General features: G+C 33.5%; 1 protein-coding gene across 2 annotated transcripts; it reads right to left on the reverse strand.

Annotated features, from left to right (window-relative positions):
• Positions 1-7,841: 7,841 nt before the first annotated feature.
• Positions 7,842-15,501, reverse strand: LOC105132609 (pleiotropic drug resistance protein 1-like). Of its 2 annotated transcripts, none has more exons than XM_011036191.1 (25): positions 15,258-15,501; positions 14,845-15,222; positions 14,424-14,544; positions 14,231-14,319; positions 14,051-14,135; positions 13,800-13,959; positions 13,628-13,704; positions 13,330-13,383; positions 13,142-13,232; positions 12,757-13,058; positions 12,355-12,636; positions 11,953-12,269; positions 11,704-11,864; positions 11,520-11,623; positions 11,278-11,434; positions 11,082-11,198; positions 10,852-10,991; positions 10,422-10,754; positions 9,795-10,085; positions 9,624-9,707; positions 9,386-9,519; positions 9,007-9,234; positions 8,741-8,912; positions 8,396-8,650; positions 7,842-8,290 (listed from the first exon to the last, which is right to left on the reverse strand). In XM_011036191.1, the coding sequence occupies exons 2-25, from the start codon at positions 15,180-15,182 to the stop codon at positions 8,033-8,035; spliced, it is 4,350 nt and encodes a 1,449-aa protein (XP_011034493.1). In that variant the 5' UTR covers positions 15,183-15,222; positions 15,258-15,501; the 3' UTR covers positions 7,842-8,032. The 2 variants fall into 2 exon arrangements, with proteins under 2 accessions (XP_011034493.1, XP_011034492.1); XM_011036190.1 differs by having other exon boundaries at positions 14,845-15,227.
• Between the last annotated feature and the right edge of the window lie 424 nt (positions 15,502-15,925).

Below are 15,925 nucleotides of genomic sequence, written 5' to 3' on the forward strand. Positions count from 1 at the left end.
CATAGACCAATAAACTACCGTGATGCATGCTCCTTCTTTTTTAAAAAAAAAAAAAGTATCTAGAAAATTGCAAAAAAAAAAAAAGGGACAAAGAAACATGATGAGGTGTATACGTAGAAAAATAAGAACTTTCTAAATTAATATAAATGAATGCAAGCAGTATTATGTAAAGTTTATATAAAAATATAATAAAAACAAATATAAAACAAATCCATCTAATTAACAGGTGAATCTAAATATAATAATTGATTATATCATTTAATACATTCCCTCAAATCTATAATTACTTAAACCAAATCACAAATTATTATGAATTTAATAATAACAATAAGATTTTGGTGTTGGTAAAATGAGAATAAATTTCCAAAATGGCTCATGCATTGTATTTGAAAACTTGATTTAGAAATATAAGCTTTAATAGGATAGTAAAAATGATATTTTTGTTGAGTATTTTTTTAGTATTGTAGTAGTAATTATTTTTTAAAATACTTTTTATTTGTAAATACATTTAAATATATTTTTTTAAATTTATTTGTTATATTAACACATTAAAATAATTAAAAAAATATAAAATAAATTAATTCTTAATAAAAATAATATTTAAAAATTTTAAATACAGGCGATCATCAACATTCTCAAACACTTCTTAATTTAGCCGCAAGCATATCTAACCCTTCATTTTCTTTGATAAAACTATATAATTAAAAAATTATGGGCATGTTTGTTTTTATAGTTGAGGTTGAGGGTTGTACATGGAACTTATTAAAAAAATTAGAAAAAACAAGAAAAACTAGTTTTTATAATTGAATTTTATGTATAATTAGAGTATATCCAACCTTACCGACAAAAACAAACATATTCATAAATATGTTCGTGAAACATGATGTAAAGGAGGTAAGCACTAATAGCATGGAAAAGAGCCAAATGACTATTGAGCTCCGACCATATAATATTCTACAATTTAGATGGGCTCTTTGAATTTTTTCCCCCCTTAACAACCAGCTAGAAAATGCATAAATAAATAGAGGACTACTTCCTTGTTTTTATTTTTTAATAGTCTTTTTTTTTTTGGAACTCAATAGAGGACTTCCCAATTATGAGGTGTTCGTCAGAATTACTTATTGTCTATGTTGAATTATAAGAAATTATAGAGAAATTTGAATTTTAAATATTTGATAAATTCCACAAACTGCTGGTGTAAGAATAAAAAGTTTTGCAAATTAAATTAATTAGTCAACTTGGTAATGTTGCTAATTGTGGTATTATTGTAGATTGTAATTAAGTGGGTTCAATTCTTTTGTTATCATTTCAAACTCGAAATCGTGAAAGAAAATTGACCCAATGACACCATGACACTTAAGAAAAAGTATTTTTATTATTAGACAACATGGATTCACAATATATATATATAATGAATGTACGCTATACTTGTTAAGATTTCAGAATTTTGAATTATAAAAGTATCAATTTAATATTTGTAGGTATTTTTTTATTAATATTGATATGTTTATGTTTATGTTAAAAACATAAACTTGGTATAAAAAATATTAATTCAATATTTTAATTTTTAATTTAAATACATTTTTTAAAAAAAATTACATCACATTACCACGCTAAAATGTATTGGAGTTGTAATTTTCAATTACCTAATATTGATAATATAATAAGTAATTGGTTAAAAATCATGTTATTTTGATAATTACATGTTTGCTAACCAAAATATTATTTTTATCTCTATGAATTAGTCACTGGTTAGTGTAAACAAAGATTGAGGATAACGTAAACTGTTTGTGTTTGCAGATTATTCATCACATCAAGCATGGCTTCGAAGTTTTTTTTTAATTATAAATATTTAGATCAGTTTAGTTTATATGTAATTTAATTAATTTTTTTATATTTTAAAATTAATAATTATATAAATTTCTAATGATTCAAAGAAACTAATAAAATTTAAAAAATAAATTTAAAAGTTTATAAAACTGAAACTAATAAAATTTAAAAAATAAATTTAAAATCTAATCAATTAAACTATACTCTTTAATATTAAATAAATAGAATGGAGGCCAATGCCTATATATATCCTGTCCTTGCATCATCAGGAATAGCTACAATACCGTGTCAAAAAAATCCAAATTATTTTTCTGATGAACGCACAGCAATGTTCAGATTGAGATAATCTGTTTACAACTTTTACCTCATCGAAAACTTCAAATATGTCCAAGTTGGGCAGATGGATGGTGCATGCTACTGTTTTTCCTGTGTCCACTGTGCTCATAACAGTTTTCATCACAATTGCAGCAGCTCTAGCATCTAGTCCTGAAGTTCGCTCGTCCATGAATTATAGAGGGATTTGCATGAAGTTCCAACTGCAATTGTTAGCCGCTTGAGCTGCTCAGTGGATAGACCAATATTCGCACCAGGCAACCCAACTAGTGCTTGCTGCAATGGATTCAACTCGACAAGGTCCCTGACTTCATCAATGAACATCTGACACCAAAGTTCGCAATACAAATAAATACGAAGGTCATTCGGTGTAAGCCTTTTGTTTGGTGATCCATGGATGAATTGAATGGAAGTTTCCAGTAACGCTATAAATAAGACAAGAACTTATAATTTGTTAGAACGAAGAGGACCATTACAATTTTTTCGAAGGATAAATTTTAAAAGTAGACGTGCCAGGTGAGCTAGCCATTCAATTAGCTTGGCAAGCTAAAAGCACTAGAAAGAATTAAAAAAAAGTTAGTAGTAACATAAACTTTGAACTTGATCTGAAAAATAGATGTTTGATATGCAAATGAAAGACTATAGATGCCTACCTTTCTAGTTTCAGCATCAATTTCGAGGGGTCGACGAAGCCAAGCTGAATAGAGCAGGAAGTAGATTGGCTTGTTATACCATTTAGATCACAAAAAACCCCTTTTGCAAGTTTCCAATGAAGTAATTCAACATTCTTGTTTACCTTACAACGTTTGGATCAAATCCAATTACATAATAGGTTAGGAACACCAATCCAAAAACTTCGATGAATGAGAGAGGGATTTTCAGGACGAATGGAGGAAGAGAGAATATGCCCATGAAGGATAGAATCGGATGTCCCTTTGCTTATAAAACACCGGCAGCTTTGCAATGGTCTGAGATATCTCAGACATACCATTAAGCATGATTGACATACTTGCCTGTGTTGGTTAGGGTCAATGATGAGTGAATTTTAGTGCATCTCGTAGACACACTCCTAGACGCCACCCACGGATGAGAAATCATTCTCAAGAGCTAAATCACAAGGAAAAGCCCGCCAACTCAAGATCCTACAAACAATCACATACTTGCCTGTGTTGGTTAGGGTCAATGATTTCCAGGAGGTTCTAGTACTATTCTAACACGAGCACATTTTAACTCCGAAGTTATTATGAAATCTGATCGAGATTCTACTAGCAATCTTATACTTGTATATGGGTTAGGGTGCACGGTGATTTCCAGGATCGGAGGTTCTAGTACTGCTCTAACCCAAGCACGTTCTAACTTCAAAGTTTTTATGAGATCTAGTGTGTTATACTAGATACACAAGTGCAAAAGTACTGTTATACTCCACGCAAAATTCGGAAGAAAAAGAAATCATGGTAATGCAAGAACTGTAAGTAATTACTTGGCAAAGCTTGTAGATGTAGACAAAAGAGTTCCTCTTCATGATCAAGTATTCTCTTGACAAGTTTGTTTTAATCAGATCTAACATTTCAACCCCATATTGTTTGGTTTCCAAAGCAGCTGGATGATTCCTAGTTTTGTCAAATGGGATGGAAAGCTCGTCTGCAATCCATCGTCCCACAATGAATGATCGAAATTCCACAGTAAATTCGCTGACAGTGACAAATATGTAAAGGCTGATCTTTACGTGCCCAATACTGCTCTTGATCTTTCTTAGATGTCTCCTGCAATGTGTTCATTCATTTCCCAAGGCTGATCTTTACACCCATACAAATGGCGTTTCTTATCAGAAATCCTTTAGTAATAATTGTGCTAAACAAAAGTGCCAAGTTTATGCTTGCTTCTAGCTAGAAGTCAGCCACTCCGGTTTTTTCACGACACTTGAAACCCATCTGTTAACAAAATTCAATCATATTTTCAAGAGGACCCTGGTATACAATTTTGCTATCTGACAGGAGATTAATGTCATCAAATAAGTCATAAGTCTCTGGTGTTGGCTGAAGGAAAGAGATGACGGCAGTTCCATTAAAAATGTGAACGTATAGCCATAGTGAGTTCACAATTTGGAAGGTTGTTCAGCTCCCTGGCGGAGCTAAAATATTTTAAATAAAAAGATAAATTAATTAATAAATATTATATTATATAGTTATACACTAAAATCAATTCAAAACAAATATATTAACTTATATAAAGCAAAATTAATTTTAAAAAAAATTAAATAAAAAAATTTATATTATAATTATTCTTTTTAAAATTTTATAATAACAAAATTCAGTTTAGTTACATAAAAAATTTTTATAATAACAAAATTCAATTTAGTTACATAATAATTATAAATTGTTCATATAAAATTCATAATAAAATCCATATTAATTCATCAAAACTTATTTCATACCTCATTACCATGCAACATATTATATATAATACATGGATATGGATCAGGATTGATACTTTAAATTTATCATGATAAATCATTTTAAAAAACAAAAAAATACTTTTTTTTTCATTTTCTAAAAAAAAACCAACCTTTAATTTTATTGACAACAATTAAAATGTTTACTTGTTCATCTCGTGAAAAAATTTAATTTCATATCATAACTAATTCAAATAAAAATAATATAACTTTTAATTAATTCAAAATAATCAAATCAATACCTATAATTTAAAAACAATTAAAAAAATTAAGGGGGCAATTGCCCCCTTAATCTCCTATGCGTCTCCGCCACTATTTCAACTGTCCAAACAAGTAGAAATCTGATCCATAAACAATGCCCTCCCAGGTCCATCCAGCATCTCCCATAAATAATTCTAGCAATGGTTAAAAGGAATTATATGCTTTTTGATGTTAGAAATGATTGGTGAATTGTTACGAGGAGAAGTTTTTGATTTGGAGGATTAAATTAAAAACAAAAATTATAAAGAAATAAAATAAAAATATATAAAGGTCAAATTAGAAATAACAAAACACAACAAATTTAGATTGAATAATTAAATTAAAAACCACCATAACATTGACAAAAAATCCAAAAACAATTAAAATTGAAAAAAGAAAAATTAAATTGAAAAATATTATATATGAAAAATTAGAATTGAGGATTAAACTTTAAAAAAAAATTCACAAAAAGGTCAAGAAAGAAAATCATAAATCAAAACTATAAGGAACCAAGTGGAAAAAATAAAACATGCCAAATTAAAATTAAATGATTAAATTAAAAATAAATAAAATGTTTATAAAAATATCAAAAATAAAAATTGAAATTGAAATAAATAAAAAAAGAACAAACCTGCATTTTTAGGAAGGGGAGAGAAAAGAAAACAAATAGAAAAGACAATCAACAATAAACCGTCACACTAATGATAAAATGTGTTGCACCTAGTGAAAAAGAACGTGGCAGCACATCCAATAACATGGTAAAAAAGATTGTTTGGTCACCAAAAAATGGCAAATTTCAAGTGCAAGCATATGTCACGTGTTCACAACTTTATTAATTAAAAAATAATATTTAAAGAGAAAGAAACCAAATTAAATATCAAAAAGCTCGTGTCTAAGATTTTCTTTTCCTTGATTGTTAGAGCAAAGTTGACTTTTTATTTAAGAAAATAAAAAAGCTAAAATGCTTTTTATCAACTGATATGATTTTTTCTAAAAATAGAGGTAATTAAATAATTTAACTATTTTAAAATTATGAAATATATATATATATATATAATTATTAAATGACTAATTAGTCGTGTAAAAAAAATTAAAATACCCTCAAAACAAAGCTTGTGATTTTTTTTGAAGATTAAAATAATTCTGTAATGGTGAATAAAAAAAAATATACCTATAGTTATAAAGAATTTTCTTTTTATTATAGTTGTTTTTTTAAATGCCATAATGTTGTGGGGATCATAATATGCTTATCTTTGTTATTTGTATATAATTAATTATTTAGTGATATGACTAAATAATTAAAATTATAATAATAGTTTATTTAACTATTGAATCGAGTTTAGATTTTGTTAGATAATTTTATAAGTATTTTTTTAATTTAAAGCTCTTTTATTTTTTATTTGAGAGTTGGATCTCCAAAATTAAATTTTAAAATTGTTATTTGAATTAATTTTGTTATTGTTTTTAGATTTTTTCTATTTACTTTAAAATGTTTCTTAGTGGAAATAAGGTTTTTTAAATTATTTAAAGTTCTTGTAAATTTCTTGATAAGGTAGTCATCATTTACTTATTTTTTAATTTTTTAAAAAATAAAATTGTTATCTGTTTTATTATTGTCCTATTATATTACGCCAGCATCACCTTGCGATGGTCGTAGATAGCTCTTCCATGCCGTTAAAACTTAAACGTGATCGTGGTCACAGGGAAGAAGAAGGCACCAGTATACAATAAAATAAGAATCCCTGTTTACCTTTTCAAGTTCGGATCATACCAATTTCATAGTAGGTTAGGAACACCCATGCAGCAATCAATTTTGATGGGAATTTTCAGCATATATGGAGGAATTGAATATGTCAAACCAGGAAAGAACAGTTCCCTTTGCCTGGAAAACACAGGAAGCTTTGTTTTGGTCGTAGGTAGCTCTGCTATGCCATCAAACATGATCGTGGTCGCAGTGAAGAACAAAGCACCAGTATAAATTATTCCATGTCTCCGTGCATCTTAGTCCGAAAGAAGAGTGGCATGGAAATCAATGCCATAATTGTCAGCTGATAGAAGATCAGCAAAAAGTGTCATGCAAAACAAAAAACAAAACCCTTCGATCCTGTAATGACTGTCGATAATTACTTGGGATATCCAGAAGATGTAGACAAATGAGTTCCTCTTCACGAGCAAGTATTCTCTTGAGAAGTTAGCTTTAAGCAGATCCATCTTTCCAGCTCCATACTTTTTGTCAACTGGGATTGAAAGCTCCTCTGTAGCCCTTCTTCCCAAATTGAATGATTGAAATGCGAAATATTCCTTCATTATCGATCGTGAAAATTGTGATACTCTTGTTATTGACCATAGGAAAAATCCTAATTAATCCTATTAATTATTAATATTCCTTTTTCTTATTTATTTATTTATTTCAACTCAGACAAAAGACAAGTACACTCTCATCTAACCCTCGTGCAACTGTACTCCAAGGTTCATCAATGCTATCTCCAGACCCACTATAGCCACCATCTGCCAATCGAGACAGATCCTTTGTCCTCACACAAACCAAACGCACAAGCAATTAGTCAACATGGTTGTGCAGTTTGATCAGGTTGGTATTTCTGAGGCAATTTCTCGGCAAAACAAGGTCATGGTAGAGGCAAATGTGGCACCTCTAGGTTCCTCCGCACGCTGAGAACTTTGTTTGGAGAACCTGTAAGAATTCTCTCCCTGCTAAACTTAATTTGTGGAAGACGAATTAAGGTACCCAACTAGATGAAAACTGCGATTTTTGTGTCGATCTTCTCTAAAATATTGTTCTCCTGGACGATTGTGATTTGTTAGGCTGATGGTATTTGGTCTTTATGGAAGCAACGTACGTACTCTCACAATTTTTCCAATCTTGGACGGATGACCTGAGGTTTCTCTTTTATTATCAAATGGAAAATAAGCATAAACTGTTCGGCAGATTCAAAAGCAGACATACAATAATTAAAAAATATATATATGCCGAGAAGAAGGGGCGCATTCATTGCTTTAGGCAAGCTTTAAAGCAAGACCAAGAAATTCTTGTACTCGTATTAATATAGCTTTAAGCGCTTTGCGAAATTGACAATAAAACCTACATAGCCTATACAGAAAGTAAACGAATTAAAAATAAAGGAAAAGCATATATATGTGTGTGTGTGAATAAAATTTCTATCGCCTCTGGAAGTTGAAAGCCTTGATAGCAAAGGCAAATATGAAAGCAAAGAGGACAGTCCATCCAACAACTGCCGCTGCGACTACTCCAACAAAATCATGGTCGAAACCAAAATAATCCTTCACATATTCTTCCACTGTTTGAGTTTCGGAAAGCTCTTTCTGTATATCTCCAAACTGTGATACAACCAATCCATACAAGGTCCATGATACTGGACAAGCCCAGTAGTACCATCTCCACCATATAGGTATGCTCTGTTATAGACCAAAGCACATAAATGAATCACAAAATTATTCCACAAGGTAACCCAACACTATGGAAATTTGGAATTCGAAATGATAAGATAGTGAAACACTTACGGGCCGAGGAACTATAAACCCTGAGAATAGGTTCCATATTCCATAAAATGCAGAGGAAACTATGGCAGCAATGTGGTGGTTTGGAGTCATTGCAACAGCCATCATTCCGTAGAAGGTGAAGTATAATAATGTGAAGTACATGAAGAACAGATACCAAAAGAACTTAACAACAGTCCATTCAAATCCAATCATCGCATAAACTATAATGCCGTAGACTGCAGCTTGAACAAAAATATACGGAAGCTCGATCACGACCTGCAACAAATGATAAAAGTTTGGTGAGGAAAACATGCAATGCATTCCTGCTTGATAAGTGAAGTCTCTTAAAGCCTGATGAATTGTTACCTGTGCAAAGGCATATGGCAAAGCTGAATACATTCCAGCAGCTCTTTCTCTGTAGAAGACAGTTCTTTCAACAGCCACCACCGGCTGCACGGATGATGCGTTTTGGACACCAAGGAAAAGAACAGCTGCATACATCGAACCCATTGCATTCAAAAGATCTTGGGTGCTATTCCTACAGTTTGTGAGAGAAATTAAATGAGCACGTTAAAGCAAACCAGCAAAGTCTGAACTTTTAAATTGTTTTAAAGAACCCCGTTGTGACTTACACTTTGGAGCCAAGGTCCCAGAACATCGTTCCAAACATCAAGGCTATAAAGGTTGTGAAAAGAAATCTCACGGCAGTGTATGGTGGATTCCTCCAATATGACCAATGTTGCTTCCATAAGCAAGCCATACATTGTGTGAGAAATGATGTTGAGTACTTCGTAGGGAAATAAAGGTCTGTCGAGCCAGGAGCAGGTGTGCTTAATTCCGCAATGAGTGCTTTGTTTCTCCTGAATTATGTCACACATCATCCACAAATTTTAGACAAAATTCGTCACTAAATACTTAATTAAATGCTTTATTATACCAAGTCAAAAACTTAAATGCATGGATTTAGCATATTTTTTAGTTTGTACCACTTAGCCATGTACTTTATCTAACCTGAACAGATCTGAATTCTTGTAAATGTTAGAAAAATCAACCTCCAAAGCCATTTCTTGTGCTGAACTAGAAATTTCCAGCATCCAAGTTGCTGGATTATAACCATCTTTAATTTTGCTGACTCCTTCAATTGCCTTCACAAATAGAAAGGTATATGACTTAGTCGATGGTTAGTCTGAGTATAGGTCTGAACATACAACTGTTTGTGTTATTTGATAACTGATCACGTCAAACATACCTCAAAATATTTTATTAGATGGGTAGAATGGCGACCCAGAGGCCCCACATATATCTCTTGTCCTCCTCGCTTCATCAGGAACAGCTACATGCCATTTTAAATAATGCAGATTGTTATGGTGATAAAATCATGGGAAAATTCTGATAGAGATAATTTGCTAACACTTCTTACCTCATCAAAAGCTTCAAATATGTCAATACTGGGCTGATGGATGGTGCATACAACTGTTCTTCCTGTGTCCACAGTGTTCCTAACTGTTCTCATCACAATTGCAGCAGCTCTAGCATCTAGCCCTGAAGTTGGCTCATCCATGAATATGATAGAGGGGTTTGCAACTAGCTCAACTGCAATGGTTAGCCGCTTGCGCTGCTCGGTGGACAAACCATTCACACCAGGCAACCCTACTAATGCATGGCGCAATGGATTCAACTCCACAAGATCCATGACTTCCTCAATGAACATCTGGAAGCAATTTTGGCAATGTATGGGTTAAATGGGTGTGTCTGGCTGAATTGAATTGAATTGAATTGAAGCTTTCTAGCACCATCACTACAACTATCAACTTCACCAGTACCCTTCTTAGCTATATAAAACAGGTTCAGTGATCTTGATCACAGGATAAAATATAAAATGGAAATGCCTGTTCAACTAGGGAATGCTGATTAAGTGATTGAACTTGATCAGATGACAAGCAAGCCAAAAAGGAAACAAGAACGATATAAAGAAAATTTCACAGAACCCCAACATGCACAATGATTCCCAGATGCCTAAAATATATTTAAGGTGGAGAGCACGTACCCTTCTGGTTTCAGAGTCAACTTCAGGTGGTAGACGAAGCCAAGCTGAGTAGAGTAAGGATTCATAAACAGTAACTTGTGGAGAGTGAATGTCATTTTGCTCACAGTATCCAGAAACTCTAGCAAAAGATTCTTGCTTCTTTGGGTACCCTGAAATTTTGATTTCTCCCTCAATATATCCACCAGTTTTCCTACCAGCTAACACATCCATCAAAGTTGTTTTTCCAGCACCACTAACACCCATCAAAGCTGTAAGGACACCAGGCCTGAAAGCTCCATTCACACCGTTCAAAAGCACCAATCTATCTTCAACAACTCCTTGAACTTTCATTTCCTGAAAATTTCAATACCACTATGATGAGTTTTGTCAAGTTCTCAGAATCGTATCACATCAAAGTGAGATATAATCCTAATTCACTAAATCTCAATACCTGTGGCATATCAACGGAGTAAATAACGTCAACAAATGTGATGGAATGTGGTTCAAATGGAAGAACCATTCCTTTCTTCCTGTTATTGCTGACCCCGCCAATGGCCTCTGAACTAGCTCTGCTAATTCCAACTCCACCCTCTGTTGGAAATTGAAATTATATTGGTAATGAGTACCCAATAGGATTAAGAAATGGAGGAAAAACACACTTCATTGATGGATTTCTTTTACCTGTGTTTGTTCCGTGACTACTTCCATGGTTTGATAACTGAATAGCTCGTTCGGTTTTGCGACCAGATTCATCACTTTCAGGCTCTTCAGATATAACAGCCTGAGGCTTATCAAATGCTGCCACCATGATTTGCAATAATTTAAAATAAGCTCCAAATATCAAGAGCTATGAATTTGAGAAGTTAGTGACATTTACCATTGAGGAAAGTGAGAGCCAGCACAAAGAAGAGATTTAATAGTAATATGAATCCTATTGTTGCCCCTACTCCTATCCAATACCAATATGCTTCTGTGAAGAACCCGCGACTCTTCAAAACTTGTATTCCTAGTGGTTCTGTGGAGTTTTCAGGAACCTATGATTTGAAAAACTTCAGATATCAGTTGACTATTGAGAGCCAAAAGCGCAAATATAAAAATGACCAGTTCAAGAAACTATACATGACTCCAACTATTTCCAAGGAACTCATTCACTACTATTGCCGTCTGCCCATACATCAATGGTGAAATCCAGTAACCCCATATCCACCATTTCTTTATTTTCTCTGTGGCATGAAACAAAAAGTAAAGAAGAATTCTTTCATATTGAATTGCAAAATACAATTTCAAAGCCTAATCATATTACCTCGTGACAAGATGAAGCCACCCAATGCAAAAAGTGTAAGTAGCGCAAATGACCCAAAGGTGTTAGCAACAATCATGTTCCTTCCAGCTGCAGCGATAAATCGAAATAATGCAGATGCCATCTGGTTAATTAGCAAAAGCAGGAAGTACTGCTTAAAAAGCCTGGAGAAAAACATTGCCTTGATATATCAGCTGGATCAGAATGGATTCTCGTACAGGTTTTTAAAAAAAAATAAGAATTTTTATTTACCTTTCAACATTAGGATCAAATCCAATCACATAATAGGTTAGGAACACCCATGCACCAACTTCAACAAATGCGACAGGAATTTTCAGGATCCATTGAGGAATTGCATATGCCCATGAAGGAAAGAATCGGAGGTCTCTTTGCTTGTAAAACACAGGAAGCTTTGCGATGGTCATGGATAGCTCTGACATACCATTAAACATGATCATGATTGCAGTGAAGAACAGAGCACCAGTATAAATTCCACCATCCGTGACTGTATCTCGATGCATCTCAGTCCGAAAGAAGAGTGTCATTGAAATGAGTGCCATTATTGTAAGCTGATACGAAATGAAAAGGTGTCACACTGTATGCAAAATTCAAAAAAACAGAACTTTAGATAATGCAAGATCTGTCGGTAAGTACTTGGCTAATCTTGAAGATGTAGACGAATGAGTTCCTCTTCATGAGCAAGTATTCTCTAGAGAAGTTAGCTTTAAGCAGATCTTTCTTTCCAGCTCCATGAGTTTTGGTTACCAAAGCAGCTGGATGGTTCTTGGACTTGTCAAACGGTATTGAAAGCTCCTCTGCAGTCCTCCGTCCCACATTGAACGATTGAAAAGCCTCAGCAAATTCGTTGGCTGTGATAAACCTGTAAGGCTGATCTTTTCGTGCCCAGTACTGCTCTTGATCTTTCCTTGATGTCACCTGCAATGAATTCATTCATTATTGACAAAGATTATGATAACACATAAGGCTCTTCTTATAGACAATAGGAGATCCTATTGTAACAAAGGTGCTGAACACAACTGCCTTCTTTATGCTTACTTCTTGCAAAAAGTCAGCCACGCCTTTTCTTTCAGGGCACTCGAAGCCCATATGTTCAAAAAAATCAAGCACACGTTCACGAGGCCCCTGGTACACAATTTGGCCATCTGAAAGGAGAATAATGTCATCGAAGAGATCATAAGTCTCAGGTGCTGGCTGGAGAAGTGAGATGACAGCGGTGCAATTGAGAATGTGAACGGTATGCCTTAATGAGTTCACAATTTGGTAAGTTGTTGAGCTGTCCAAGCCACTAGTAATCTCATCCATAAACAATGCCCTTGATGGTCCAACCAGCATTTCACCTACAATCCATTGTTGTAGATTAGTAGAATGAAGAAAACTAATTGGTCCCTGATACTAGGAATGGACTAATGGAGATTGTTACCAGTTGTAACACGCTTCCTTTGTCCTCCAGAGATACCCCTTATCATTTCATCACCTACCATAGTGTCTGCGCAGATTTCCAATCCTAATATCTGTAATTTTAAGACAAGGCACAAAACATTTGACAGATATCATTTTCAGGGTTTATGAAAAATTTTATGAAGCTAGAGTAATGCATACTGATACTACCTTTATGACATAGTCGGTGATGACATTGGCCTCATCACCTTGTGATGCTACTGCCTGCAATACCAGAAACAGCAGAAATCGTAACTTATTTCACTAATTCTAGTCATCGATCAATAGATTTGATAAATTGGCATAGAATTTGTGAAGTAAAATGAAGGGCCTTTTAATATGGTTTAAATATCAGATAATAAGAACATTGATGGACTGAATAATGATGTTGTTTTATAGAAATGTATATCCTTCTTTCCTTGTTATTTTTCAATCAATTAGTACACAGAATAATAATACATTTCCTCACCTTCATGAAGACATCAACATCAGGATCAGGCTTGATGTTGGCTTCTTTCTCTCTTCTGGACAACTCCGCCAACATGTCTGTCAAATGCCAAAATTTTCTCGAGTTATAGATCACCAGAGTAACTTATGATTCTGATAGAAAATGCAAAGAGAATTTAGTCCATTATTCTAACCGTGCAAGTATCCAACCCCTTGGCACCTGGCAGAGAACGCCAATGTTTCCCTTACGGTCATTTCTCCTATGTGGAGATCATGTTGACTGATATAGGCTGCTGTTCTTTGTGGTACAAACTCATTCATCTCATGACCATTATAAGTCACACGACCAGAAAACTGCATGAGAGAATTCAGCTTCTCGAATTAAAACAGACACTAAAAGCTAAATCCTTATGGATTATACAAATTTACAAGAATATATCACCACCTTCAGATTAGGATCAAGTTTCCCAGCCAAAGCCAACAACAGTGTGGTCTTCCCAGAACTTGGAGGACCCAAAAGCAAAGTCAATCTATAACAAGTACATAACACAAAAATCAAGAATTGGCAACTCTAACTATTGAAGGAATTTTTAAGAAAACAGATTTGAGACCATGATCATCTTACCTTGATGGCTTGACGATTCCGCTAACATCCTTAAGGATGGTGAATGGTTTCTTTCTATTTCGAAGGATATTAAGAGAAATCAATAAACCCTTCAAAATTGATAAAATCGTGATTAGTTAATAAGAAAAGCATGAGCAAAAGTATCATATTTCAGTAGCGATAACTGATGTTAAATGTTTGCTAAAGTCGTTACCTCTATTATATTAAAAGTGAACTTAGCAAATGAAGGCAAAGCACCACTCCCTACGTATGCTTCTGCTTCGATATTTAGATTATCGTACCGAACTTCAATTGTTGGAACATCAATGCCAACCCTGAAACGCCAAAGATCACAAAAAATCAAGAACTTCAACAACTTTTCCAATCAAAAAGAGGGAGAACAAAATCCATCTTTTCATCTTTTTTTTTTTTCTGGATCAAAAACCTATTGAAGTTATGTCATGAATGAGAAATTAACAAATAGCCGATTGAGTATAAGCATTTTTCTCTCCCTCTTAATAAATTAAAAGTCAGTTCTCTCTAAATGTTTAAACCCCGTAAGAACATTTTCTCTATGATTAAACAGAGAAAATACACGTGAAAACCAAAAAAAAAAAAAAAGGAGAATTTTTTACCTTTCAACACGGTCCTTAAGCTTCCACAAGAACTTCTCGTTATCCTCTTCTGCAACTTTGACCAACCTTTCAAGCAACTGTTTTCTCTCTTGGACTCCAAGCTTTTCAATATCTACTTCATTAGCTACACCTTTCGATGCACTAGTTAATATACCTTTTCTTAATCGATCATAAGTGGGAAGTTTCTCTATTGCAGCCCATTTTAGAGCCTCTTCATCATCTTCTTCTCTTGAAGATCTTGAAAACGCTTCCACCGTAGTGTTTCTCCACGCTGAAGAACCTGCTCTGGAACTACTTCTTAAGCTACTACTAGCTCTATAAATATCAGCACTCTCCATAGATTATGGATCAGTATACTTAAACGACAAATAAAAAAAAACAAAACCCAGATAATGTTTCCTCTTATTCTAAAACCAAAACCCAGATAATGTTTCCTCTTATTCTCGTTGCTTCGTTTTGGATGTTGAATCAAAAGAAATCTTCAAAAACAGCTAGAACCAATCAATACCCAGATTTCGTTTTCTATGTTTTGAACTTGAATCAGAGAAATCCCAAATCTTTGGGGTTGATCTTGCTCTTAAGGTGAAGAAAATGTGGAGCGGGATGTCCCCGAAAAAGGCAAGAACACGTTTTATATGGACGCAGGAGTACAGGACTGGTGTGAAGTGGTGGCCTGGCATTTGAATTCTTCAAAACTCATTTTTTTATTATTATTAGTAATTAAAATTTTAAAGAAAAAATGAAACAAAACGATGAAAGAGAAAATCGTTAGAAGATAACTCTGGTGAAAGAAAGAATAATAATAAATAAGTAATCGATAGTTGGGTTCCTATTATTTGACCAGAAAATAAATAAAATAATAGATGGCTCTATTTTAATATCTTCAATCTCCACCTTCCCTGGATCTTCTTCCTTTTTACCACGTTTTCAAGCACCGCACTGATTCCCTCTCCCTTTTTGCTTTTCAATGTGTCTGGAAAATTGCTACAGAAAGGACATGGGGCGTCTGTCGAAAAATAATAACTTTATTAACTAATAAATTTATTTATAAGTGATTATAATAAAATAAATATAAGATACT

This window comes from Populus euphratica, unplaced genomic scaffold (genome assembly GCF_000495115.2).
Source record: "Populus euphratica unplaced genomic scaffold, PopEup_1.0 scaffold87.1, whole genome shotgun sequence".
Classification (NCBI taxonomy): Eukaryota; Viridiplantae; Streptophyta; class Magnoliopsida; order Malpighiales; family Salicaceae; genus Populus; species Populus euphratica.

Bases quoted from the DNA above. Each gene is read 5' to 3' on its own strand.
- LOC105132609 (XM_011036191.1), bottom strand. From the start codon at position 15,182: ATGGAGAGTGCTGATATTTATAGAGCTAGTAGTAGCTTAAGAAGTAGT. The intron at 11,624-11,703 runs GTAATATGATTA...TTCATGCCACAG, and splicing joins TGGCTTCATCTTGTCACGAG to AGAAAATAAAGAAATGGTGG. The intron at 10,755-10,851 runs GTATTGAGATTT...TGAAATTTTCAG, and splicing joins ACTCCGTTGATATGCCACAG to GAAATGAAAGTTCAAGGAGT.